This window comes from Cebus imitator, unplaced genomic scaffold (assembly GCF_001604975.1).
Source record: "Cebus imitator isolate Cc_AM_T3 unplaced genomic scaffold, Cebus_imitator-1.0 Scaffold170, whole genome shotgun sequence".
NCBI lineage: Eukaryota > Metazoa > Chordata > Mammalia > Primates > Cebidae > Cebus > Cebus imitator.
Window position 1 is genome coordinate 2,056,845 of NW_016107485.1, and position 25,251 is coordinate 2,082,095.

Sequence of the window (25,251 nt, forward strand, 5' to 3'; positions counted from 1 at the left end):
AAAAAAAAAAAAAAAAAAAAAAAAAAAAAAGAGAGACTGCTGGAAACTCTGACAAGCTCCTCAGTCTAGCACTCAAGGCCTTTTCCTCAACTGGATTTCTAGCCTGGTCTTTTACTTACATACTGCCCAGGTGCTCTCCAGTTTCTGGGCCTTTGCTTAGGCTATTACTGTCTCCATCTAGGTCTCCAACTGTTGAAATCCCATCACATCTTTAGTCCCGGGCAAAATATCACTTTATTCTCTGACAGAAAGTTTATCACCTGCCCTTACTCTAAAGGTTCATGCCAGGAGGTATTAGATCCCCTCTAATACTCCAGAGTAGCCAAACTAAATTATGCGCTACCACCACCCTTTCCCCCAACTTCGCCACCATTGCCACTGGCCTGCACTTAGCTGGCTGCTATAGTAGATACCTGCCGGACAGTGTGAGTAGCTTGTATTCCAGGGCCATCTGCCTGCGTTGGGGGTCCAGCGGGGAGGCGCTGGAGACGAGAATGGGGCTTGAGCTCCTTGCACCCTACTCTCCCCGCCGCCCTGTTAGGTATAGTGCTACAAGCACCAATTGCAGCTTTCCTGTTACCATAGCGACGGGCGGGGCGGGAGGGCAAAGTCTCCCCTTGGAACTACATCTCCCATCATGCACCCGTGCCCCAGGGTGCCTGGCTCAGCCTCAGGCCTGAGACCTGTTCCAATCCCCCGGAGTCCTTAGGGGCCGACAATGAGAAGCAGAGCTTTAAGAGGCGGCCTCGCTCCCCTGCCCACCGCTGGGGTTGTGGCCTCCCATAACATAGCAGATTCTCGAGCCCTGGCCTGCCCTCGGCACCGCCACAGCGGGCCTAATATGGCCGCTGGTGCTGGGACCGGCCGGGCGCGCAGATTCCGGCAGAGGTCTGCGATCAGGAACTACTCCCGGCATTCCTCGCGGGTCTGTGGCGTGGTCTCCCTTCCCCCTCTCCGGGTCTTGCGAGGAGACTCTCGGGCTTTGAGGTGAGACCTGAGGTTCCGCTGGCCGGTACTGTAGCAGGAAAGGGCAGGTCATCCCGGGTCGTGAGCCACTGGCCTCCTTGGGTGGCGAGGTGTAGAGAAGGGGGCGTTGGAAAGACATCCGCCACCCGTCCTGCTTTCTAGGGGGCCCTTTGGATTGAGGACATCATCGGCAGTGGAAGGGATTTTACTGGAGACCTGTCACTGTCAGAGACTTAAAATATCACCAACGGGGCGTTAATGTCACCGAGGCTGAGAGAAAAGGGCAGTAGCCCTAGAGACTACTGCGACACAGTGTGTGCCTCATAAATTCTTCCAGGGAGGGCGTCTGTGCTGAGTTGTCGCCCCAGGGGCTGAGCACCAGGCTTTGCATCCTCGGGAGCTCAGCAAACGTTTGTTCAACCAATTGCAGGTAGCATGGCCCAGGGCTTGATTGAGGTGGAGCGAAAGTTCCTTCCAGGGCCTGGCACAGAGGAGCGGCTGCAGGAGTTGGGGGGCACCCTGGAGCACCGGGTCACCTTCCGAGACACCTACTATGACACCTTTGAGCTGAGCCTCATGCGGGCCGACCACTGGCTGCGACAACGAGAGGATAGTGGATGGGAGCTCAAATGTCCTGGAGCAGCAGGTGTCTTAGGACCCCACACTGAGTATAAGGAAGTCACAGCGGAACCTGCAATTGTGGCCCAGCTCTGTAAGGTGCTGGGGGCTGAGGACCTCGGGGCTGGAGGTGTGGCTGCTGTGCTGGGCCCACTGGGGCTGCAGGAAGTAGCTAGTTTTGTGACTAACCGGAGTGCTTGGAAGCTGGTGCTCTTGGGAGCTGATGAAGAGGAGCCACAGCTCAGGGTAGACTTGGATACAGCCGACTTTGGCTATGCTGTGGGTGAGGTAGAGGCCCTGGTGCATGAGGAGGCGGAAGTACCAGCTGCCCTAAAGAAGATCCACAGGCTCAGCAGCATGCTTGGTGAGGGAAACAACAGGCCCTTTTGTACTTTTCCTGTTCCCCACTTTCCTCTTTTGGAAGCACCCACTGGACTATGTAGTGGGGGAGGGCCTCTGGATTAAAAAATTTTTTTAAAAGAGAGATGACGTTTTTTGGTGTTGCCCAGGCTGGTCTGGAACTCCTGGACTCAAGCAATTTGCCCTGACTCAGCCTTCCAAAGTGCTGGGATTACAGGTGTGAGCCTCCGTGCCTGGCCTGGATTAATTCTGTAATGGGAATTATTATTATTTTCTAAGTTTGCTTACAGTTCTGTGAAATCTCTTTAACAGTAGCTAATTTGGATTTAGTCCTTCTATGTGTCAAATCCTAGTCAATCTGTCTCATTTAGGTCTCATACCTATAGCCAGGTCTCCTTCACTTTCATTTCTCAGTTCCCTGCTTTGATTCTTCGTTCCCCCGATCTTTTTTTTTCCCAGTTGCCACTCCTCCAAAACAAGGAAAATAAGCCTTTTTACAAAAGCTGTCCTCTCTGAAGCTCGAACTCAGGACCTTTAGATGATGAGACTGATACACTACACCAAGAGTCCAACTGATCTGTCCTTTTGTTTTTACAATCAGCTAGATCCTCTTTTAATTTGTCCTTTTGGCTTTTCATAAAGGACAATAACATTATATTTGAGGCAGTGGGGTAGGATTTGGCAGATTTGTTCCCAAGCATAATTCCCTTGTTGACAGTTCACCCATACTACTGTGGACTTGTGCATCCCATGGGGCCTGCTAACAGCCCTGCAGTGCTGTTTGAGCCTCTTCGGCAAACACACTGAGTTCCTTACTATGTGACCAGCACGCTGCCAGGCACTAACAACAGATACTGGTAGTAGGCAGTTCCATTCTCACCTCACTATGAGAATTCTATGTGAATCCCACCCCATGGCTATAGCTTCCCTCTTCTTTCTATAGCCCTGGTTTTTATGTGTACGTCCCTGGATATGCTTCATTACCAAGCTAATGAGCTTTGGCCTGCCTAGATGGGCTTTAATCTTGATTGGGGCATGGGGTAATAACTGAAATGAGCTGGTGTTGAGACATCCTTTGTCTTCATGGCACCTGAGTTCCTCTTCGCCATTTCTCCTTGCTGGAGGAGAGGCTCAGGTGTGGTTTCCTAGTCCCACTAGTGCCTGAAGTTGCTTTTTTAGGTCCCACTTCCACAGGCAGACAGGGAGTGGACTAGTGGGTTATAGAAGCTGGGTGGGTGACACTCAGAACCCCAGTGTGGCCTTGGAAACATCCATGGAGTCCTGGCTAGGTGGGCAGGGAGCAAAGTCAAAGTGCTTGTGGCTTTGTCCATTTCTCTCCTTGTCCTTTCACCTGTAGGTGTGCCAGCACAGGAGACAGCACCGTCCAAGCTGATTGTGTACCTACAGCATTTCCGGCCTCAAGACTATCAGCGCCTGCTAGAAGTGAACAGCTCCAGAGAGAGGCCGCAGGGGACTGGACATCCTGACAACAGCTTGGGCTAGGGGTGTTACTTCGTAGAAGGGGAAGAGAACTCTGGGTCTAACGGGGTCCACTCTTGGGCCCACTGTGCCTCTCCCCTCGGCGTCCCTTCTGACAGTGACTCCTCTCTCTCCAGCTTTGTCTGTTTCTTTCCCCTACTCTAAGCTACTCTTCCTTGAGCCCTCCCTGGCTGCTTCCTCTCCCTCATCCGTCAGATGCAATCTGTGGGCCGCCCCTCTCCCCTGGCCGCTAAGCAGCCTCCATTGATTTCCGCTCGTGTTTATAGGATTTCCACTTAGCCGTGATCAGTAGTTAAGCACAGGAAAATCCCTTGCCACCCCCCCTCCCTTGGTCGATGCCATTGATTCTGCCAGCGGCTCCTAAACCGCCTTAGAGCTGAGTTAGAGATGAGGGGAGGCAGCAGGGATTTCCCTGCCTTGGGGTTTGGGAAATAGAAGCAAGTTGAGGAAATGGTTGGGAAACCCTTATTAGAACTCTAGGAATTCAGATCTGATTTTGCCACTGTGCCCAGCTCTGGCCCAGAGGGTAGAGTGCCTCCTCTGGAAGTTTAAGGGCAAATTTGTTCCCTGACCTGGAGAGGGGTAGAAAGAACCAACCCCCCCACCCCATGTTGAGACAGGTTCTCAAGGCCAGGGGAAGATGCATACCTCCTATGTAAGAAGGCTCTTCCCTTGCTGTTGTTATTAATACACATTTTCTACTTCAAATATACCCAAATATGGCTTTCCTCCCCTCTCAGGCTTTATTGGGCTTTATTTGTGGGAGAATGGGGCTGGTCCCCAGTTTTTGCAGTGCAAAGCCAGAGCGCCACCTGCTGGTAGCCCTCAGGGGTAGGTTCCAAACTGCTGGGGCCCCCTGGGGTTTGGGACACAGGAGAATTTCAGGCTGTGAGTGAAGACAGTTACTGCCACGATTCCACAGGCAAGTTGTTCACCTCAAAGATCTCCTGCACCGACTGGCCAAAGTGGTTGTAGGTGAGGCGCAGCTTTAGCCGCAGGGGGGCCTAGGAATTGGAGAATGGGGACCAGGATTAGCACCCACAGCTTTTCCTATCCCTGGGTCTTGTCTTGGCGGGGGGCGGGGGAGCTCCTGAAGCTCACCTTGTTAGGATTGAGGATTCTGAAGAGCTGAGTGACAGGAAAGCCACCCCGAGCTGGAACTGTGTTCCCACTGGGGGCCTGCAGCTGCAGCTGGAGACTCTGAACACAGGAGTTTAGTAGAACACAGTATGGTAGTAGGTAGGCCTCAGGCAGCCCCTCCACACCCAGTGGCTGCACACCCTTTTCCTGTAACTCCCCAAGCTGGTCTCCAGATGAGTCACTCCTATCTCACACTGCCACCTATCCACCTCCACTCAGTGGCCTTTTTTCCTGGAGTCCCCAGGCCACCTCTGAACCCTAATCTTTACAAACCTTGGGCACAGCAGCCTGGCAGATGAAATGGGTGACATCACTCTCTGAGGAGTTGGTGGCAGTGATGATGATTAACAGCAAAGCAGGGTTTTCGGGGGGTCGAATGAAAGACAGATTCAGCTGTACTCCCTCACGCTCAAATACTTTGAGATCTGGGATGGGAGCTGGAGTAAGGAGACAGGCAGCTCAGTGTGCCTGTTTGAGAGAACATGTTTATTCATTCATTCAACAAAAATTGAGGGAACACCTATTGGCCCTGCACTGCTTAAGAGGCTAGTGACAAAGTAGACAAGAAGATAATGCTGGAGCTTACGATAATGGGGGAGGGAAACAAGGGCCACGCCCAGTGGCTCACGCCTGTAATCCCAGCACTTTGGGAGGGTGAGGCAGGTGAATCACCTGAGGTCAGGAGTTTGAGACCAGCCTGGCTAACATGGCAAAACCTCGTCTCTACTAAAAATACAAAAAAATTAACCAATCGTGGTGGCTCCCGCCTGTAGTTCCAGCTACTAGGGAGGCTGAGATAATGAGAATAGCTTGAACACAAGAGGTGGCAGGTTGCAGTGAGCCGAGATCATGCCACTGCACTCCAGCCTGGGTGATACAGTGAGACTCCATCTCAGAAAAAAAAAAAAATAAGCAAGATAATTACAGACCATAATAGATGCTATGAAGGAAATAAATCATGCCAGAATAACTGGGAAGAACTAACAAATAGGAGTGGTAAGGGAAGGCATCTGACATTTTAGCGGAAGCCTGAAGCGTGAGAAGGAGCTGGTCATTTGATGTGCTGGGGAAAGAACACTCCATGTATAAAAGAACATGAAATGCCAAGGGTGGGAGGGTGTGAGGAGCTGAGAGGGGGGCAGTGAGTGGGTAGTGGGAAAGTGGTATAAGAAGGGCTGGGGAGGAAGCAGGGCCCTGCAGGCCAGGGGAAGAATTTTGGAATAAAGGGAAGACATGGGTAACCATGATTGACTTCATTCTTTAACCTCCTGAGATGGAGATGGGATGGGGGACACACAGGAGGAAACAGGGCCCATGGCCTCAGCCCTTGGCTTAGGAGGAGAAGCAGCACATTTCCACCTACCTTCTCTAAGACGTACCCCCTTTGCTTAGGCTTACCTGGGGATGGAGGTGCACAGGGAAGATCAAGCAGGTGTACCAGGGCACCTCCTGGAGAGGGGTCCAGAAGAGGAGGATGCTGGGCATTCCCAGAAGCCCCATCCAGGAGATCTAGCAGATCCAGGAGCTGTGAGGCCTGGGGAAAGGGACAGAAGGGGCAGGGCTAGGTACAGCAGCTCAGCCGTCTTCCTACCCCGGGGCTTCCAGCCTCCTCACCTGGGACTCTGTGGGCGCTGGGGCTCCTTCTTTACTTTCCTTTGCTTCCTCATCAACCTGAGGGCCACCTTGCTCCACAAGAGGCATTTTTTCCAGGATGGCAGCCCTGAGAGGATGGAATGCAAGTGTGCCTCTGTGTGGTCTCTGGGTCTTTCACAAGAGGCATCTAGGATAAGGACTAGGAACATGGAGAGCCCAGGGCATATGGCTCAGAAGTGGCCTTCTGATTTCCTAAAATGACACGTTGTTGCTGATTTTCGGATGAGCAAGGAGGGTTGGAAGCCAGCTACAATTAACAGTGGGTAGGAAGCTCTCACCGAGGATGTGGAAGAACACAGGTAATGATGAGGCCCTCGTACCTAGAAAAGGGCATTTGGGATTGGGCAGGGGTGTAGGTCCTACACTGCAGCACAGTGCTGGACGCACCTCATATGGTCGTACTTCCGGAAGAGTGTGTCATACTCCACAGCCCGCTGCTGCAGCTCCATGTCCAAGCAGCTCCCGTAGATGGACACCACCTGGCGGATGCGGCTGTGCCAGTGTAGTATGTAAGTGGCAATGGCAGTGTGCCACTGCAGGATGTGGCAGGAAGGAAAGGCCCATGGACACCACCTGGTGGATGCGGCTGTGCCAGTGTAGTATGTAAGTGGCAATGGCAGTGTGCCACTGCAGGATGTGGCAGGAAGGAAAGGCCCATGGAGCAGGGAAATACCCAGATTTGGCTCAAAAACAAGAACCTAAGGGCTAGGGTAGGGAGGGCTGGGTATGTATGCCTGGAAAGAAACTCAGAAATGGGTGGGCCCAATGAAAGGCCATCTCTCAAGAGGCTGGGACCCCTTCTTACTTGTTGTCCCCACGGAGGCGGGTGCTGAGCTTCATGAGGGCTGTGAGGGCATATCCTCGGGTGGCTGGCAGGGACATATGGGACTGCAGCACCTTTTCCAGCAATGCCAGCACTTCCTCTTCTTCCACCTTCAGACATGGATAGTTACTGACTCTGGTGCAAGTTCTGCCCCCCTGATGAGTCCCTCCTCAGTACCCCCAATAAGGTCTCACCTGAAGGGGCTCAATCTCCTCGAAGTTCCCCTCCAGCAGGAGGTCCCCATACTCCCCAATGCACCAGGCTGCCACCTGCACCAGTGGTTGCTACACGGGATAAGAAACTGCTGGGCTGGCTGGGCACGGTGGCTCACGCCTGTAATCCCAGCATTCTGGGACGCTGAGGCAGGAGGATCGCTTGAGACCAGGAGTTTAAGACCAGCCTGGGCAACATAGCAAGACCCCGTCTCTATTGGGAGAAAAAAAAGAGAGCGAGAGAAAGAAAAAAACACTGCTGGGCCAGTGTCTGAGGTCCCCTCCTCACGTCCAGACCTGGCAACATCCCTCTAGGCAGTGCAGAGATGGTGGGGGTTGGAGGGGTGGGGAAAGGGAAGTTTGTTACCTGGCTCCCACTGCCCTCTGGTGGCCAAGCATCAGAACTACATGGTCGAACTACATGGTCAAACTACACAGGATGTAAATGTAAGAGGGTCGCTCCCTTGTGGAAGGGGTGGATGCTTTCTGCCCATCCTACTTAATTAAAATGAAAAAGGGGGATATAGATACTAGCTGGCATCTGTTAATTCATTCAGCATTCAAAGTAATAATAAAACCTCATAAACACAAGAGCTTTAATCTCAAGGCAGCTCTAAGAGGCAATCAGGGTACATGGAGCATAAAGGAAGTTAGTCATCTGTAGTTACACAGCCAGGAGATATCAGAGTCAGGACAAAAGCGCAGATGTTATTAAAGACAGGGCTCTGTGCTTGGATGTCTTCTGCGCTATGTAGGTAGCTATGAACTTGAGAGAAAAATTGGAATCTAGTGTAGCGAGGAGGTGGCCCAGGATGGGCGAAGGAATGGTTGGACAGCCCTGGGCCTGGGTAGGTGGGAATGGTACCTGGGAGATGTCTTGTGCCAGGGCATTGTAGAGGCGACGCACGGAGTAGGCATGTAGCTCCTGGGCCCCCCCAATCAGCTGAGTCAGGTTGGCCACTGCATCATCCCGCACATGGGTGCCCGCCTGGAAGGTGTGGACATGGCCAAGTCAGTGTGGTGAATCCTGACTGCTCCTGCCCAGCTCTTTGGCCCCTGCCTCACCGTTGTCAGCACATGCAGGATGGTGTCTATGTGCCAGCGTTTGGTTGGAGCAAACCTAGGGGACATATGGCTCATCAGTCCTGGTACTGACTCCCTCAGATTCTACCCTCTTTGACTCCTGGACACCTCACCTCTCTGCAGCTAGCAGGATGCCTGAGGCACAGTCAGCCCGTAGGTCAGGAGGGCAGGACTCCAGAAAGGCTTGCAGCTCTTGCATCATGGCTCGCACATTGGAGCCATTTACCAGAGCCAGGCTTAGTTCCAGGGCCCTCCTGGCAGAAGAAAGAGGTTTCTATGCAGGTAGCCCAGGTCATCCTGGTCCATGCCTCAGGCCGTCCCCTTCCCCAGGAATCTGTCCCCCTTAGTCCCCTTACTCCAGCTGCTCTAAGCTGGCTTGGGGCTTGGCCACCAGGCACTGGGAACTTCTGCCCTGCCCTCCTGTCCCCTCTCACTGCTCACCGGCTAAGGGAGGCATCAGTTTCCTGTAGACATTCCACCACAGTGGGCCGATGCCGCTGCACAGCACTGTGATCAGACTGCACCAGCCGAAGCAGTGACGTCAGGGCTACATACCTGGTCAGGATGGGGGAGGCTCTATCACGCCATGGCCATCAGCCTCCACCCCCCGTCCTGTCCTGGGTATAGGGGTAAGGGAGAAATGGATCAGGAGGCTCTGAAGGAAGGACAGAAGGCCAGGGGATCAGTGGCACAGCCTAGGTAGACAGTTGGGACTATTACCTAATGTTCCTGTCACTGTTGTGTAGGAAACGGCCAAGAATGTTGACAGCTAGAACCTATGAGAGGCAGACGTTGGAGTTGGCCAGGAAAAGAGCAACATGCTCATCCACTGAGGAGTGGGAACACACTGGCACAGGATGATGGGGCTAGGAGGAAGAAACCAGCAAGCAGGATCTGTGTGGGTGAGGTGGTGGGTGGGGCCCTGGTGGGTGAGGCATAAGAAATAATACCCGTAGGCCAGCTGCGGAGCGGATGTCCATGATGGTGAGTACTGTCTCAAACAGAACCGCATTCCCCACATTTCGGCTGGTGTCTGTGTTAGTGGCCACCTGAGTGGATGAGAGAGATGTATCTGCTCAGGGCCCTCCTCAAGTCTCCGATGTTTGTTTGTTTGTTTGTTTTTGAGAATAAGTCTCGCTCTGTTGCCCAGGCAGCAGTGCAGCAGCGTGATCTCAGCTTACAACCTCTGCCTCCTGGGTTCAAGCGATTCTCCTGCCTCAGCCTCCCGAGTAGCTGGGACTACAGGCGCACACCACCATTAGCCCCAGCTAATCTTTTGTATTTTTAGTAGACACGGTTTCACCATGTTAGCCAGGACATTCTCGATCTCCTGACCTTGTGATCCGCCCGCCTCAGCCTCCCAAAGTGCTGGGATTACAAGCATAAGCCACCATGCCTGGCCAAGTCTCTGTTTTTCTGAGACAGGGTCTCACTCTGTCGCCCAGGCTGGAGTGCAATGGCATAATCACAGCTCACTGCAGCCTTAACCTCTCAGGCTCAGGTGATCCTCCTGTCTCAGCCTCCTGAGTAGCTGGAACTACAGGCACATGCCAACAAGCCCAATTAATCCTCAGGTCTCTTGAAGGTCTTAACCATTGTCATCTGTCCATCCTTCAACCATCCAACAAAGTTCCCTGAGCCTCCACTATGTGCCAGAGCCAACCTGGGCTCTGGGGCAATAGCACTAAAACAGACTGTGTCCCTTCTTCATGGAGTTCACTGTCTAGAGGAGATGGAGCGGCGATTATACGGCCACTGCACAGTGAAGAGTCATGTGATGGGTGCTCAGGGCTGGTGGAGTCTCTAAGCAACACAGCTAACCAGTGCCCTCTTCCCAGCCCCCACCTGGGCCAGCAAGTCATTCATGGTCTCACTGCTCTCCTCATGGTTCCGGCCCAGGATCCGAAGCAGACGAAGTATCTGGACCTGAGGTTGGGGTGAAAGTTGAAAGGTGGAGGATTTCATAGGATAAGGAGTCACGGGGCTGTAGAGAAAACTCCAACATGGAGGACAGCACTCGCTCCCTAGAGCCTCCCTGCCCTTCACCTCCACAGGTCCCTTGGTCTTGGGAGCGGAACAGAGGTATGCGGGGCCAGGGGAGTTTAGGACAGGCTTAAAAAAAAATTGTTACCAGACTATATTTTCTGACTTTTAGGCATCTCCTCTTCCCTCACAGGTCCTGGGATGACCCGGGCAATTCTGTGCCTGCTACTCTGCTGCCCAGGACACTGACAGAACTAGTGTCCTCTGGGAGGAGACCACTGGCCATGGTCTTACTGCTACAGCCTCTCTTCCAGGGATACAGCAGTGAAAAGTCACCCCACCTGCAGGAAGGGGTCGCTGACTCCAGATATGCTGTGTTCTGTGGAGCATCCCGTTGTCACCAGAGTCCGGAGGATCTGTGCCAGCTGGGGTACCACCTGGAGAGAGGGCATGACTTTGGGCATTCTTCCTAATCCTCTCCAGCTACCGTCCCACTCCTTCCCCGCTGACCCTCTCTTCCAGGCCCAGGGCCTGCCCCTTCACTAGCCTACCTTTCGGAAGTGCCTGAGGGCTTCAGGGCTTCGTTCGCAGAGCTCCATGATCAGCGTGATGGTGCCCAGCAGGATGCCTGGGGTCAGGGTCGGGGAAGTGAATGGTGGGGGCCAGGGGCAAGAGAGTCTACTGCGTGTGTGCCTGTGTGTGTGTGCTACCCTTCTCCTATAGGCTGGTGTCCCCATCCAATTTTCAATTCTTTTGTCCATAGAGCTGAAGCAAAGGATGGGGAGCCCCACAGCCTTACCATGGTGGCGCTCGTGAAGCAGTTTGGCACAGGGTGGGAGGAAGACGTTGGAGAGTTTGGGGACCTTCCGGATCATGTGCACAGCAGTCAGAATGGCCTGCAGAGGTCAGGGCCCTCAGACAGGTCAGAGGGGATGGACCCCTACACCTCTACTATATGGCACACAGCGGGCAGTCTTTGGAGGAGCAAGTGCCAAGAGTCCCGCCATCTCACCTTCTTGCGCACGTAGGGGCTGGGCTGCAGAAGCAGTTTCTCCACCTCTGTGGCCAGGTCTCGGCACATCTCAGCAGAGCCCATGGTGCTCAAAGTGCACAGGGCCAGGCCTTGTACTGGCTGAATCCCCTGGCTCAGGTCACTGCAGGGTTTGGGAGGACGGTCAGTCAGGCCTCTGAGAAAATCAGTCCTTTTCAATACCCACAACAGGCAGTCCCCTGGGATTTCCAAGGTTCCCCACTCTCCCATCTCCCTGATTCCAAGTGATTGCCAGAACCCTCTCACTTCTTGATGCTGTTGGTAATGAGCAGGTGGGCCTCGTGCCTCTCATCCAATAGAAGCATGGCCCCCAGGTAGCCCACCCTCTTGTCTGTGAATCTGGAGGAGGCGATCAGTTTCAGGCACTCCATCTATGGAGAAGCGGGCAGACCAGGAAGAGGCAGGGGTGAAAACAGAGACACTCACATCCCTATTCCATCTTCCTCTTTAAAAACAGATTAACCTGTGGGGCATCATATCTCATCACCCTCCCTTCAAAAAGAGGAGAAGTTTAGGAGCTTCAGGTGTTAGTGGGTAGGAGGAACTAGGAGTTGAGGAGGATGGGAGGCGAGAGGAGTGGAGGAGGTGCCTGCCCTAAACAAGGCTAGCCAGAGAATGAAGGGCTCAGGCCAGATGATGACCAGTAGGGGTAGCAATGGGGAAAGAGGTTTGCAGCGCAGGCTGGAAACTCAAAAAATGTACAATGAATGAAAAAACAAACAAACAAATAAAAAAACAGGCCTTAAACAGGTGACGGCGTCTGAGACTGCGCCACTAGCCTTCATCAAGCTCAGAAGAGAAGTATTCCTGGCCGATACCTGTCCAAAGTGGGCGGGGTAGCCCAACATGTGGACGTAGAGCAGTTTGGTCAGCTGCCGGTGCCTGAGCATTGGGTCCCCATCGCGGAAGGACGCCCGAATGTGGGCGCACTCCTTTTGGATCACCTCCCGCTCCTGGGCCTGAGTCCTGGCCCCGCGAATCTCTTCGATGAGGTCCTGAAGCTTCAGCGACGGCACCACCATCCTGACGAGCAAAGCCCGGGAGTGGAGCAACACTCTCTGGCCGGGTGTGCCTGGGCTTTCAGCCCAGGCCTGTCCTGTGTCAAGACCCTAAGAGCCCCGGTCCCACAGGTACCTTAAAATTGGGCCCCGCATTTTACCTTTCCCCAAGTGGGTCTCCAAATTTCGCGCCCACCCCACCGCCCGAGAAGCCCACTACGCATGCGTCCCCACCCCAGCCGCGCTCGTTCCTATTGAGCATGCGCCGGAGCCCCACCTATCTGTCCCCTGTTTCCTCCCCTACCTGGTACCCTGTCCCTAACTCAGCCGATTGCTTTCTTTCCACGGCCCTCCACTGTTTCTTCCGCGAGCTTCCTCCCCCCATTCCCATCTCAGGCAGCGGCAGCGACAGCCTGCCTTCCCCAGGACGCCACCCTCACCTGGCTTCGGTCTCAACTCCGCTCCTCTGCCCCCCAGCGCTTCCTGGTACGGGGCCGAGCTAGGGTTGGTGGTGCTCGGTGCAGTCCTTCCCTCTCCCCGCCTCCACCACGGGACCCCGCCCTCCTGGGCCGACTGCAGTCTTCCAGAATCCTCTGACCTCGGGCCTCAGAGTTAGGGGGAAGGATCTCTTATCGCAGAGGGGCGGAGAGACACCGCGATAGTCCTGGAGTTCTCCCAAGAGGCCTCCTCGCATGGCCTCACCACCCGGAGGGCCTCAGCTTGGATTCGAAGCCATCGCACCCAAAAGGAGATGACAGTCCCCCCCCTTTTTTGAACTTTTTTATTAATATATTTTTTTGTTAAATTTCTTTGTATTTTTTTCCTGCAAGACTTGGTGTTGGCGGCACTGTTGTAGTTTAACGTCAATCCCAAATTCCATGAAATAGAAATCAGAAGTAAAGGTTGAGAGGGGAGGAAGGAGGGAGGCAAGCCAAGGAATAAACAGTTTGACTAGAAAAAAAGAAGAGGGTATGTGTGGTGGGCATTCCCGGGCAAGGCCATTCCTTGAGGGAGGGGGTTGGCAGGCAGCTTGCCTCTGCCTCATGCAGGGGAGGGAGGAAAGATCCCCTGGGGACCCTACAGTCCCCTCTTCCCAGGGCTTCCTGCTCCCAGGGGAAAAGCTAATACCAGGGAAGGATCAGCCACAACCTCAAACAGGGCTCTCCACCCACCTGTCACCTGGGTTTGACTCCCACCTCTGCCCTGCCTGGGTAGCGTGTGAGATCAGCTTTCTTTGATCCCCTCCTTCTGTTGTTTTCCCATTTCACAAGATTCTGATGTGAGCGGGGAAGGGACATAACCCATTTTGAGACTACTAAACTTGTCACAGCTTCTGCTTCCTTGTGAGCGCCTGTTAACTTGTCTGGTCCTATCCCCCAGAAGTGCCTCCCCCCACCCCAACTCCTAGAGTTGGGGTGTGGGGGCCTTGCTCAAGTGCCTCTAACCCTCTGCAGTAGAAATGTCTTCTTCAGGCCCCTTAGGAATTTAATCAAAGGCCACAAGTGAGTCCAGACCAACCAAATAAACTATTGGAGTGAGGGGAAACAGAAGGATGGGAGAAGTCAGTGGCAGAGTCTGGGCGGGGTGGACCTGACTGCATTGGATATTCTCTGTTACTTTACACGTTGCTCTTGGCATGGCATGCCATCATAGGGGGCTGGAGGAGGGGCTGGCTTGATGAGGAGAGAAAGAGGGAGATGCTAGGGAGTTATTCTACTTTTCACTTCCCTTCTCTCCCTCAGGGAAGGATGGAATTGGGCAGGAACCCAGCTCAGTGCTTGGAGGTGAGATAATAGCCTCCAAGATTAGAGGTGGAGGCTGCACCTCCTGCAGCTTTTTTACTAGGCCTCAGAGGGACACCAGGCCCCTCAGGCCAGGGAGCCACAGCAGCTCAGCCAGTGCGTTGCCCGGCATTCAGTCACTCTTTCTTCATTTTCTTCCTTCTCTCCATTCAGCTTCCAGGAGTCTCCTTAGGATACCAAACCCCCACCCGCAGCGAAGTGTAGGTCTAAAGAAAAGGTGGGGAGGGCGTGGGGCAATGGTCTGACTTAGATTTGTGTGTCTCAGAGAAGACAGCAACTCTGAGAGAGAAAAGCCCTTCATATGTAAACAATCTAGAGAAAGAAGGGGTTGGGATGGGAAAGGAATACAGGGACAGATCCAGAAGAAATGAGATAATCTGAAAGAAGAGAGGGAAAGAAAAAAGAGAGAGAGAAAAAAAGAGGGGACAGAAAAGAAAGGAAGAAGAGAAAGAAAGATAGGAGAAAACACAGCTAAGAAGAGGAAAAGAGAAAAAAGGCAGGTCAAAGGGGTGAAGAGGCAGGCAACCAAAGCCAGAACCAGGCCAGGAAGTAGCCTCAGGTGAGGAGCTGGGAGAACAGGAACGCCAGGCTGAGGTCTAGGAGGGCCACAGCTCCCACCACCAGGGGGTTGGCAGCTCCCTAGAGAGACAGAGAGGGAAGCCAACTCAGTCCCTGAGGACAGGGCCCACCTTCCTGCCTTGGCTGAGGTGGCAGAGCTGAAGGGTCTCAGGCACCTCCCTGTAGAGTCTGGAGCTGGGGGGGCTGGTATCACCAACATTTGTTTTGGATTGCAAAACCCCCTGTTCTCCCAGGCAGGGTCCCACCTTTCCTCTGGCACCATCAATACAGGGACAGCCCTTCCTTCTCCTCCCCCCAGTCCCCTCCCATCAGCATATCATGTGTCCCAGGCAGGAGGTGCCTAGCCTTAGTAGCAGACATTGGCAGCAGCAGCCAGTACTGCAGTAAGGCAGAGGGATGTAGGGGTGAGGATGTGGTTGCTAGGAAACAGAAGGCCTAGAGCCCAATCAGAGTAGAGGGTTCTGGGGAAACTCCGCCTCTCCTGGTTTTCGGCCTTCTTCCCTATTTCAACTTCTTCCCAGGAGAGGGAGGGAGAATCAGGGTAGGGAGGGAACAATCTTTTCCTTTTTTATTTCTGGGCACCAAAGAGAGAAAGTGCGGAGGTGGGGGTGGGGGTGGAGTAGGAAACAGAGAGCTGGAAATGATATGGAAGGAGAGCGGGGAAAAATGTTTTGGCTCTCCCATTAATTATTAGTTTATAACCCTGGGCAAGTTAATTAAATGCTCTGGGCCTCAGTTTCCCCATCTGTCAAATGAGGGTGTCGGGCTCACAGGTATGTAAGTTTCCTTCCAGCTCAACATCCTTTTTTTTTTTTTTTTTTTTTTTTGAAGTGGGTTATGGTCCAAGACAGGCAGAGGAAGCCAAGTCGAAATAAATGCCCTCTGGGGATCAGACGGGTCTGGAAAGGGTGGGAGGCAAGGCTTTGGGGAGAAAAGGGCACAGAACAGGAACAGAGAATCTCACCGGCTGGGCTGGCCTCTCGGTTGCAGCGGGCTCCCCAAGCTCTTCTGTCAGGCACCCAGCATCAGGACTCCTCGAGGATGAGCCCCTCAGGACCAGCATGGTGATGGGCTCAGGCTCCGTGCCTGCTGGGGCCCTCAGTGGGGGCAGGGCCTCTTCATCCTCCCCCTCCTCCTCTCGAAGACTTCCTGAACTGTCGCTGCAGCCTCCGAGGAGTGGGGAACCGTCTCTGGGCCCTGGCCCCTGCATCCCAGCCTCATCCTCAGCCTCATAACCAGCTAGTTCCTCTGCCTGCTCACCTGGCCCCCCCCATTCCTCAGGCCAAGCTTTGGGGCTGGAGAAGGGACCCTGGTCCCCTCCAGGAGGCAGTGGGCTTCGGCAGGCAGGGGGTCGCCAGGGTTGGCGGGAGGAGGCAGGACTGCTGGGCAGTTCAGGGGATCCCTCTGAGGGGGTCAGTCCATTTTCATACACCCCAGGGCTGTCCTCATCCAGGGGCTCCGTGTCAGAACCTTCTGAGTCCTGCCTGGGTCTGCGGCCTGGGTAGGGATAGCTAAGAATCAGAGGGGCCTAACTGGCCTTGGGCTGGAGTGGCTGCAGCTTTATCCTTGACTGGGTACTTCCCAGGACTTTGGAATCCCCAGGCTCATAGCCTCTCACCGCCAGACCCCAAACCCTCCATTATCCTACTGCATACATTTCCAGTCCCATTCCCCAGACAACCGGGTCTAGCTCCACCCTGTGTTCCTTGCACCCTCATTCCTTGCTTTTTCCATCCCCTGTTCCCTTGCAGGGCTTCTCATCTGCTTTCCCACACCTGAGCCTCTCTAGCTCCCCAGGGGCCCCACTTCCCTCCCCTGGCTGCCCATGCCTCACCTGGGGCCTCTAGCATGGGCTGCAGGTCCTGGGCTATCAGTTTGGCCATTCGAGCTGCCTCCACAGCCTTCTCAGCGACACTGCTGGCTGCCACTGCCTTTAGGATGGCGTCTGCTGCCCTGTTAGATCCAGAGACAGGGACTAGATGGGGACTTAGCAAACCTTCCCCCACTTCAAAATAGCCCCTGCTCAGATGCACCAGTCCCCAGTCCCTGTCCCCTAGTCCCTGCCCCCTCCCTTTTTTTTGAGGCGAAGTCTCACTCTTGTCACCCAAGCTGGAGTGCAATGACACAATCTTGGCTCACTGCAATCTCTGCTTCCAGGGTTCAAGAGATTCTCCTGCCTCAGCCTCCCGAGTAGCTGGGATTACAGGTGCCTGCTGCCAAACCCAGCTAATTTTTGTATTTTTAGTAGAGACGAGGTTTCACCATGTTGGCCAGGCTGGTCTCAAACTCCTGACCTCAGGCAATCCACCTGCCTTGTCCTCTCTAAGTGCTGGGATTACAGGTGTGAGTCACTGTGTCTGGCTGTCCCTGTCCCCTCTATATCACATCCTCCTGAGACGAGCTCTCTTCTGGAGTCTTCACCCTTCCCCACAGTCTGCCAGCTGTTCCCCTTCCTGGCAGGCCAGGGCAGCTCCGGTTTGGTTTCCTCCCTCTGACCTGGGCTACGTTTGCCATCATCACACCCTCCTGCTCCTCTCACACCTTTCTACTGCTACGTCCTGTAGTAACACTTCCTCCTCCATCTGCAAGGGCTGGGCCCTCCTGGAACTTTGTCATTCCATTCCTGTCCTGCCCCCTTCCCAGTGACAGTTGAGACCTCACTCTTTTTTTTTTTTTTTTTTTTGGGACAGAGTTTTGCTCTTGTTACCCAGGCTGGAGTGCAATGGCGCGATCTCAGCTCACCGCAACCTCCGCCTCCTGGGTTCAGGCAATTCTCCTGCCTCAGCCTCCTGAGTAGCTGGGATTACAGGCACGCGCCACCAGGCCCAGCTAATTTTTTGTATTTTTAGTAGAGACGGGGTTTCACCGTGTTGACCAGGATGGTCTCGATCTCTTGACCTCGTGATCCACCCGCCTCGGCCTCCCAAAGTGCTGGGATTACAGGCTTGAGCCACCGCGCCCGGCCCGAGACCTCACTCTTTTAGCACATCTCCTGCAGTCCTGCTTGGTGCTTATGAGCTATACCTACCACCCTCTTTGCAGTCGGCACCTCCTGTTGTTACCAACCCCTCTCACCCCCACTGGGGTCACAGCCTCCCTGTGGGGTCCAGCACGGGGTCCTGTACCTCGATCCTGCCCTCCTAGCAGCTTCACCCCTGCCCTGCCCCCTTGTTTGGATCTACCGTCTCCCTCATGTTAACAATCTCTGCCTCTCTTTCCCTTTCTACCACCACTTCTCCTTATTGTTAATCCTGTCCCTACCAGTGCAGATTTCCTGGCGTGAGAATGTCCTATCTTGCTTTCCTTTGGCCTCTTTTGTTATCACATTGTCCCCTCCCACCCTGTGTCTCTGCTACCACCCCACTGTTCCGACTCATGCTTTTCTCAGCTCTGGAACTGGAATAAGTGTGGGTCTCCCCTTTGGGTAATGATCCCATCCCTTCTCCCTGCTAATATGCATGCTTTCTCACCATTGTGACTACGCTTTTAGCTAAACCCTTAGTCTTCTTTCCAAAGCCCCCTCCCACCTTCCCTGCTCCTTAGGTGCAGGCAGCCTGGGAGTCTGATCAGTTCTTTCCCACTATTGTTTCTCAGTTCTCCCTCTGATGTCAGATGCTTCCTCAGTTTTCTCTTCTCTTTCACCCTCTGCTGTTAATCATAGATGCCTAGTCATCCTCAAATAAGTTCTGTAATTCTGAGGGTGGGACACAAAAGAGCCAGGACAGAGGCAGTCAGATGAGCTTGCCATGGGCTTGAATGGATCACACCCCATGACTGCCTCTGGCCACAGGTCTGTTCTCTCTGGCTTAGGAAAGCAGTCCGGTATGGGGGTGAGGAAAAGGATGGTGATATCTACCGTCCATATTCTTAGTCCATAGTCTGTTATTTATGTTTTTGGGAGCTATGATTAGCCCCTTCTCCTCAAACCTCGTGGGTCAAAGATCTTTAGAGGCTGCTTGGAGGGATCTCAGATAATGTGGTTCTTCTGTCTTAGGACTTTCAGATTCTATATGACTAGCCCTGTCCTGAAACTGAGCTGGTCTCAGGGTGCACAGCAGACACATATGCAGTCTCCTGCCTCTGGCCTTTCAGTGGGGCAAAGTCAAGGAGAAGGTGGACAGGGCTGTCAAGGGCACCTGTAGAGCCGTGAGCATGGGGATCGTGGTCTTGGGTCATACTGAGTTATTTTGGTGGCCTGAAACTGGTGCACTGATGAGGCCTGTTTTTGTGTATGAAGAGTAGGGATGATCAAGTCCTTTGCAGTAGACTTAGTCTGTGCTCCAGCATCAGACTCAGGGCAGTCTCAGGCTACCTGGCAAAGGCACCTGCTGCTGAGGCTCTGCTGTTTCCATGGCAGCTGGCAGCCAATCAGGATTGCCAGGCCTGTTGCTGGGGAGACCAACCAACCTCCTCCCACTGCCTGATCCTCTAGTTACTGAGATCAGTTTTTCCTGCACATGTCTCCACCCTATCTAGCCTAAAATGTTCCCTGGTGCTCTGCCTTCCGCCTTCCCTGGCTTAAGGCCCTGGACTCTAACATCCAGACTCCCAGACACATCTATAGATGTACATTCTCTGGCTCAAACATCTACTCTGCATTTGGCATATTTATATTCTCTCTTACACACACACACACTCTCTCTCTCTCTCTCTCTGTCTCTCTCTCTCACACATTCTGTCACCTGTTATACAAACTCATTTAAGCATATTTGGACATGTCCTGATCTCTGACCTACTGAAAAGTCTCAAATTTAAATGAAATCCCCCACCCCTTTAAAAGAAAATCCAATATGTAAAAATTCAAATATGTGAGTTGTATAAATAAGGGGAATATGAATCTCATTACAAGTGGATTTTTGACTTCTTTTAGATTTTTTTTTTTTGAGACAGAATTTTGTTCTCGTTGCCCAGGCTGGAGTGCAGTGGCGTGATCACTGCAACCTCCACCTCCTGGGTTCAAGTGATTCTCCTGCCTCAGCCTCCCAAGTACCTGGGATTACAGGCACCCACCACCACACCCAGCTAATTTTTATATTTTTAGTAGAGACAGGGTTTCACCGTGTTGGCCAGGTTGGTCTCAAACTCCTGACCTAAGGTGATCTCCCTGCCTTGGCTTCTCAAAGTGCTGGGATTACAGGTGTAAGCTACCATGCCCAGCCTTCTTTTAGATCTGTTCTATCTAATTCAGTAGTTACAAACCATATGTGGCTACTAAGCATTTGAAATTCATCTAGTCTGAATGGAAATGATGTGATTTAAGTGTAAAATTTAAGGGGTGGTCCCGTGCTGCCCTCCTCACTGTGCAGGGAGCCTCACTTGCTGCCCAGGGAGCTGTATGTAGATTTCAAAAACCTAGTTCAAAAGGAATTTGTAAAATGCCTTAATAATTTTATATTGGTTACCAGTTGCAATGATAATGTTTTGGATATATTGGTTTAAATTAAAATATTATTGAAATTCATCTCACCTGCTTATTTTTTTTATTCCTTTGTTTGTTCGGTTTTTTATATTTTAGAGACAGGGTCTTGCTATGTTGCCCAGGCTGGTCTTGATGGGCTTATAAGTGATCCTCCTGCCTCTCAAGTAGCTGGGACTACAGGTGTGTGCCACAATGCCTGGCTTCTTTTTATTTTTTAGTGTGGTTACTAGGAGATTTAAAACTACCTATTTGGCTTGCATTATATTCCTGTTAGACAGCACTGCTTTAGATAGCAAGATTCCTGATGCAAGGAAATGCAATTTGATTTACAGAAAAGTTTCATTTACAGGGAAGCCTCCTCGCCTCAAGCCTCTGATCAGTTTTGTAAAAGGCGGCAAAGGAGACAAGACTGGGAGAGACTATCTCTTCAGGTGGATAGGTCAGCTGTACAAATTAGACTTCCCAAAGGCCCAAGGCTGAAATGGTGTCAGGCTAAGAAATGGTTAGGAAGGGACAGTCCCTATTCCACTCAGGGCTGATGCTCCCAGCCTGAGGCCTGGAGGCTGGATCAGCTGCAAGAAGAAGAAGACTAGGGACATGTTTGAGTTCCAAGAGATTTCTGGGGCTGCACAAAACAAGTTCCTTGCTACTCCCACACACAACAATGGATTCCATAGACACACATCTCCACACAAAAGACACCAAGACGCATGTACAGTCTTACACCACCTCCCTCAAATACCCAGCCACCCACAGTTACACCCACATCCACCTGTAGCCTCAGATATAAACACCGAGAATGCCCAGGACTACAACTGCCTGGCCTTAGGCCTGCTATTCCCCACCAAGCCCTAGGCCTTGGGCCTTGGTCCTCACTTCGGCATACCTCCCTTCCCGGTCCCCAGTGCACTCCCCACCCCGCCCAAGCCCAGCCTTGGCTTCTGAACTGGATGCCCACCTGGCAGCGGCGATCTCCTGGCGCTGACGGGCAGCGCTCACGGCTCGACGGGCGCCCTCGACAGCCCTGTCCACCTTCTCCTTAACTTTGCCCCGCCGAAGGGCCAGAGGCAGGAGGCTGCGGACGCGCCCGCCGTGCACCAGCCGGTTGCGCTTGTACTTGCCCTCCTCGCGGGAGCCGTCGGGGCGGGTGGTGCGCCCGTAGCCGTGCCGCCGGTTGCCCAGCCACTCGCCCTCGTAGCGCAGCCCGTTGGAGCGCTGGCTGACGCCGAAGCCGCTGCGCCGATCTGCGCGCCACTCGCCGGCGTACACCTCAGTGGCCGAGCCTTCGATGAGGGCGGGTGGCGCTACGGCCGGAGGCCCGCTGGCCTCCGAGCCGGGCGGTCCGGTGCTGCCCACCTCGCTGCTCACCTCGCTGCGCAGGGAGCCTCGCTTGCTGCCCAGGGAGCTGCGACGCCCGCCCGCCCGGAGCCCGCTGAGCAGCAGCGAGCGGCGGAAGAATCCCCCGGCCGCCGGGGTGCGCTTTCGGGAGGACGCGCCGTCGGCGTCCCCCGGCCCAGCCAGCACGAAGCCGCCCCGGGAGCCCGAGGCGGGGCTGCCTCCCTCGTCGCCGGGCAGGGGCAGGGGCGGGGGTGGCGTCGGGGGGTCGCTATGGCCCGAGTCCAGGGAGGTGCGGCGGGGTGAGCGCAGCAGCGCCGCCTGATGGTAGGGCACACTCTGGCGCACCCCGTAGCCGTGGCGCTTCCCGGCCTGCCACTGGCCCTGGTAGGTGCCTGCGGGCGGTGGAAGGGTGGGAGAAAGTCAGGACGTACCGCTGGGCTCCTTGCACCCCAAGTCCCAAGCACTCCTGGAAGCCCAAGCGTCAGGCGGGAGAGGTAGAGGCACTTAGCATGGAAGTTGGGGAAGGGCACTGGGAGCCGGGGAGAGGCCAGGCTGGGCCGGAAAGTGTGGAAGAGCAGAGTGAAGACGGGCAGATAGCAGGAGCCCTACGTGGATTTTGGCAGTGCGGGTAGACAGGGGAAACGGGGAGGGCCCGGCAGGTGGCGAAGGACAGGCTGGCGGGGGTGTCTGGATAGGCAAACAGGACTCTGAGGGACACGCGGACGGAGAGCAGAAGTGTTAGGGACAGGCAGGTAGAGAGGGAGGTGTGAAAACAGGCAGACAGGGAAGGGGCGAGGGGTGAGGGAGAAGCGAGCAGGAGACAAATGAGGAAAGCAAGATCATGATGGGAGAGAGCTGAAATTGGGGGTTAGGGGTCACATCGATGGGGAATGGTGTGGGGGACGGATGGATGGGTGCAGGGGCGCAAATGGCGGGCGAAGGCGCAAGGCTGGGGAAGGCGCACGCGGACAAGCAGACAGACACTGGTGGGCCGGGCCCCGCACCTCCGTCGGAGTAGGTCTCGGTGCCGTAGCCGTCCTGGAAACCGTCCTTCCAGAGCCCGGCGTAGCGCAGGCCGGACACGCTCTCCCACACGCCGCTTCGCCCCTTCAGCCCGCCCAGCCACTCGCCGCGGTACGTCCAGCGGCTCTTGCGCTCCACGCCCAGCCCTTCGCGCTTGCCCTGCTGCCAGTGGCCCTGGTAGCTGTGTCCGCCGGGCCCCGTGAAGACGCCCAGTGACTCGAAGCCGTGTGCCCAGCAGCCGCTGTACTCGCCCTGGGCGCCGGGGCCCGTGCACACGCCGTAGCCATGTGCCCGCCCCGCCTCCCAGCCCCCCACGTAGCAGCCCCCGTCGTCAAAGTCGAACTTGCCCCCGGGGGACATGCATGTAGTTGGCGCGGCCTCAGCCCCCCAGCGGCTCAGCGCATCCTGGGGCTGGAGAGCCGGCTGGGGGCCTTGGTGCCGGGCGAGGTCTTGGGGGCGGGGGCAGTTAGACCAGGGCCGGGCGGGGGGGCCCCAGCGCGGGCAGGCAGGGCCGGACCCTCATCCTGAGTGGCTGCGGAGAAAGAGGGAGGGGGGCAAGTGGCGAGAGAGGCCCCTCCTCTTGGCCCGCCGCTCCCTGGCCCGGTGGCTCTGGGGCATCAGCACCGCCCCCCAATCCACCCCCTGCCTCGACAGCATCTTCCAGCAGCTCCCAAGCTTTGGGGGTATGGGGGCTTCCCCCATTTCTCTCTTTGTGGAGCGGGCCCCTCCCAGGACTTGGGGCCCCAACCCCAAGCGGCAGTCCCAATTCTCCAACCTAGAACCCCGAAGTGTCGAGTATGGATGGCAGTTTGGGGGTCCTGAGAGGGGGGTGGACAGAATCGTAGGCCACCAGCTTCCCTGGCTGCTGTCAGGACCCCTCAGCCCCGGTTCTTCGGCGTCTCTGGCAAAGGGATGGGGGTAGGGGTAGAAAATGTAGCGGGGAGATCTGATCAAGGTGGGCAGACGGTTTGTCGTGGGTAATGGATGGGGCCCAGGGGAAGCTCTGCAGGGGCAAGGCCAGGGTGGAGACGGGCAGACAGGCAGAAAGGAGGGGGCAGGTTACTCACCATGTGGGCTGGGGCTCAGGCTGCCTCCCCGGCACCGCATCCATGGCAGGATACCTCCACTCCCACCTCGCCCGGACAAGCCAAGCCCCCTCCCCTTCCGGAGAGACTGCTCCAACCCAGAGAGGAAAGGTGGGGGAGTCCGGAGAGAGTCCCCTCTCTCCCCAGCTGGAGGAGCAGGCTGGGTGGGGGGGCGAGGTAGTGGCAGGAGTGGGGGAAGATGAGAATAGTGTAGGGGAAAAAATCTGCCTTGGATGGAGATAGGGAAGAAGAGCTGGGAGCTGGATGCAAAGGGGGAGGGGGCTATCAAGAGGGGGTGTTTTTATTATTTTTTTCTTCTTATGGTTGGGAGAGGAAAAATAAATCAAAATTCCGATTCCATCCCAGCACAAATCAATGTTTGCTCCATCCCAGCATCACGGGGGAGGCTGGGCCAGGCAGATTTAAAGGGGCAGGGAGAAGAGAAGAGAAAAGAGGGTGGGTAGAGGAGGATACAGTGAAGAAGAGACAGGGGCAGTGATGCGGGTGGTGGTGGGGGGTTCCCAAGCAGAAAAGGATGGGTGTCTGCTAACCCCGCGGTGAGGGAGGAGGCAGGCAGCGAGGAGAAGGAGAAACACTGAGACCCCCAGGGTGGAGAGAAATCCTGGCAAGCGGGTTAGGAGTGGGGCGAGGCGGAGGGGAGGGGAGAGGAGCGAGGGGGAGGAGACTGAGCTGAAGATGGGGAGGCTGGGGGAGGCCGAAGCCGGGCGGAGGAGGAGAGATGCTGGCGAGGCTGGGAGAGAGTGAGAAGAATACAAAGAAAGAGGTGCAGGGGTGAGCACTAAGGAGGGAGGAGATGCAGCCTGAGAGGGAGGAAGGTGGGGAGACTCATTATGGGGCTGGGGAGGGAAGGCAAGGAGGAGAAAAGCAGGGGAGGAGGGAAGAAGGGGGAAAGAAATAGATATGGAGACTGAGAGAACGAAATAAGGGTTGTGAAGGGAGGGAGAAAGCTCTGCAGAGGGAAGGGCAAGCGTGGGTATAGAGATCCAGGCAGGAAGAGCCCAGATAGAGGCAGGAGGGCCGGAAGTGTTGTTTGCCGGGCCCTAGGGAGAAGGATAAACCTGCCAGCTGCTTGGACTGAAGCCAGGAAGGCTTGGGGCACAGATGCAGGTGTCCACTGAGTCCACTATCCTCCCAAAGAAAGCACTGGAAGGGGACCAGCAGGCTCATGCTCTTGTACTTTCTGAAGAAGCCTGAAATGGGGCCCTACTGGGAAGCCTGGCAGGTGCTTCTCCAGGCCTCCCCATCCTCGCCCCCACCACCGATTTCTCCCTAGGTTGTCTCTCTCAAGGGGAAGGGGGTGTATTGCTTTTGAATAGGGAGCAGGGCATCATGCTTAGTGATGGCATGAAGATCCCAGGGCTTTAGAGTCTTTTCTTTTGCAAACCTAGAGGCAAAGACACACAGACATGTTTGGGAGGGGCCTTATTGTGGCAAGGACCCCCCCCCCCAGCCCACCACACCTCTGTCTTGTCCTTTCACCAAAGGGCCAGCACATCCTGACCTTGCTGGCTACAGACAGAAGTAGGCACTGTCTTCCCTCCCCCTCAGTTTACTTAGACTCTACATCTAGTTCTGTCCATGCCACTAAGCCTTTAGG

General features: G+C 54.8%; 4 protein-coding genes across 27 annotated transcripts in view; 1 reads left to right on the top strand and 3 right to left on the bottom strand.

Annotated features, from left to right (window-relative positions):
- ZFHX2 (zinc finger homeobox 2) overlaps nucleotides 1-501 on the bottom strand; it is a 38,247-nt gene extending 37,746 nt beyond the window's left edge. Inside the window, exon 1 of the mRNA XM_017544630.2 lies at nucleotides 414-501. The gene's annotated coding sequence lies outside the window, so the exon portion shown is untranslated. The remainder of the gene's footprint in view (nucleotides 1-413) is intronic.
- THTPA (thiamine triphosphatase) overlaps nucleotides 1-4,178 on the top strand; it is a 49,626-nt gene extending 45,448 nt beyond the window's left edge. For 6 of the 8 annotated variants that reach the window (XM_037744327.1, XM_037744328.1, XM_037744326.1 and 3 more), the window contains 2 exons: nucleotides 1,397-1,948; nucleotides 3,302-4,178. In XM_037744327.1, coding sequence (XP_037600255.1) covers nucleotides 1,397-1,948; nucleotides 3,302-3,447 — 698 coding nt within the window. In that variant the 3' untranslated portion in view covers nucleotides 3,448-4,178. Of the gene's footprint in view, nucleotides 1-542; nucleotides 988-1,390; nucleotides 1,949-3,301 lie in introns of those variants that run through there. The other 2 variants (XM_017544637.2, XM_017544641.2) reach the window with 2 other exon arrangements.
- On the bottom strand, nucleotides 4,165-13,056 carry AP1G2 (adaptor related protein complex 1 subunit gamma 2). Of its 16 annotated transcripts, XM_017544632.2 has the most exons (22): nucleotides 12,828-13,056; nucleotides 12,208-12,412; nucleotides 11,636-11,760; nucleotides 11,351-11,492; nucleotides 11,138-11,234; nucleotides 10,890-10,966; nucleotides 10,680-10,775; nucleotides 10,201-10,281; nucleotides 9,306-9,404; nucleotides 9,076-9,131; nucleotides 8,797-8,910; nucleotides 8,469-8,609; nucleotides 8,338-8,392; nucleotides 8,138-8,260; nucleotides 7,255-7,344; nucleotides 7,043-7,170; nucleotides 6,625-6,729; nucleotides 6,199-6,304; nucleotides 5,983-6,118; nucleotides 4,858-5,021; nucleotides 4,546-4,644; nucleotides 4,165-4,448 (listed from the first exon to the last, which is right to left on the bottom strand). In XM_017544632.2, the coding sequence occupies exons 2-22, from the start codon at nucleotides 12,409-12,411 to the stop codon at nucleotides 4,347-4,349; spliced, it is 2,340 nt and encodes a 779-aa protein (XP_017400121.1). In that variant the 5' UTR covers nucleotide 12,412; nucleotides 12,828-13,056; the 3' UTR covers nucleotides 4,165-4,346. The 16 variants fall into 16 exon arrangements, 14 of the variants coding, with proteins under 14 accessions (XP_017400121.1, XP_037600245.1, XP_037600251.1 ...); XM_037744312.1 differs by having other exon boundaries at nucleotides 4,169-4,448; nucleotides 10,890-11,234; XM_037744314.1 differs by lacking the exon at nucleotides 12,828-13,056 and adding an exon at nucleotides 12,692-12,789 and having other exon boundaries at nucleotides 4,169-4,448; nucleotides 10,890-11,234.
- Nucleotides 13,057-13,153: 97 nt separating this feature from the next.
- Nucleotides 13,154-24,625, bottom strand: JPH4 (junctophilin 4). 2 transcript variants are annotated; one of them, XM_017544633.2, is made up of 7 exons: nucleotides 23,616-24,625; nucleotides 23,324-23,449; nucleotides 22,530-23,080; nucleotides 21,146-21,917; nucleotides 16,603-16,721; nucleotides 15,733-16,265; nucleotides 13,154-14,828 (listed from the first exon to the last, which is right to left on the bottom strand). In XM_017544633.2, the coding sequence occupies exons 3-7, from the start codon at nucleotides 22,906-22,908 to the stop codon at nucleotides 14,745-14,747; spliced, it is 1,887 nt and encodes a 628-aa protein (XP_017400122.1). In that variant the 5' UTR covers nucleotides 22,909-23,080; nucleotides 23,324-23,449; nucleotides 23,616-24,625; the 3' UTR covers nucleotides 13,154-14,744. The 2 variants fall into 2 exon arrangements, with proteins under 2 accessions (XP_017400122.1, XP_017400124.1); XM_017544635.2 differs by lacking the exon at nucleotides 23,324-23,449.
- Nucleotides 24,626-25,251: the final 626 nt, after the last annotated feature.

Bases quoted from the DNA above. Each gene is read 5' to 3' on its own strand.
- JPH4 (XM_017544635.2), bottom strand. From the start codon at position 22,908: ATGTCCCCCGGGGGCAAGTTCGACTTTGACGACGGGGGCTGCTACGTG. The intron at 16,266-16,602 runs GTGAGGCATGGG...ATCCCTACCCAG, and splicing joins GCCCATGCTAGAGGCCCCAG to GCCGCAGACCCAGGCAGGAC. The intron at 14,829-15,732 runs GTGAGATTCTCT...CTGTCTCTCTAG, and splicing joins CCGAGAGGCCAGCCCAGCCG to GGAGCTGCCAACCCCCTGGT.
- AP1G2 (XM_037744312.1), bottom strand. From the start codon at position 12,411: ATGGTGGTGCCGTCGCTGAAGCTTCAGGACCTCATCGAAGAGATTCGC. The intron at 7,345-8,137 runs GTACCATTCCCA...TATCCCGTGTAG, and splicing joins TGGCACAAGACATCTCCCAG to CAACCACTGGTGCAGGTGGC. The intron at 6,119-6,198 runs GTGAGGAGGCTG...CCCTTTCCCCAG, and splicing joins CAGCGCCCACAGAGTCCCAG to GCCTCACAGCTCCTGGATCT.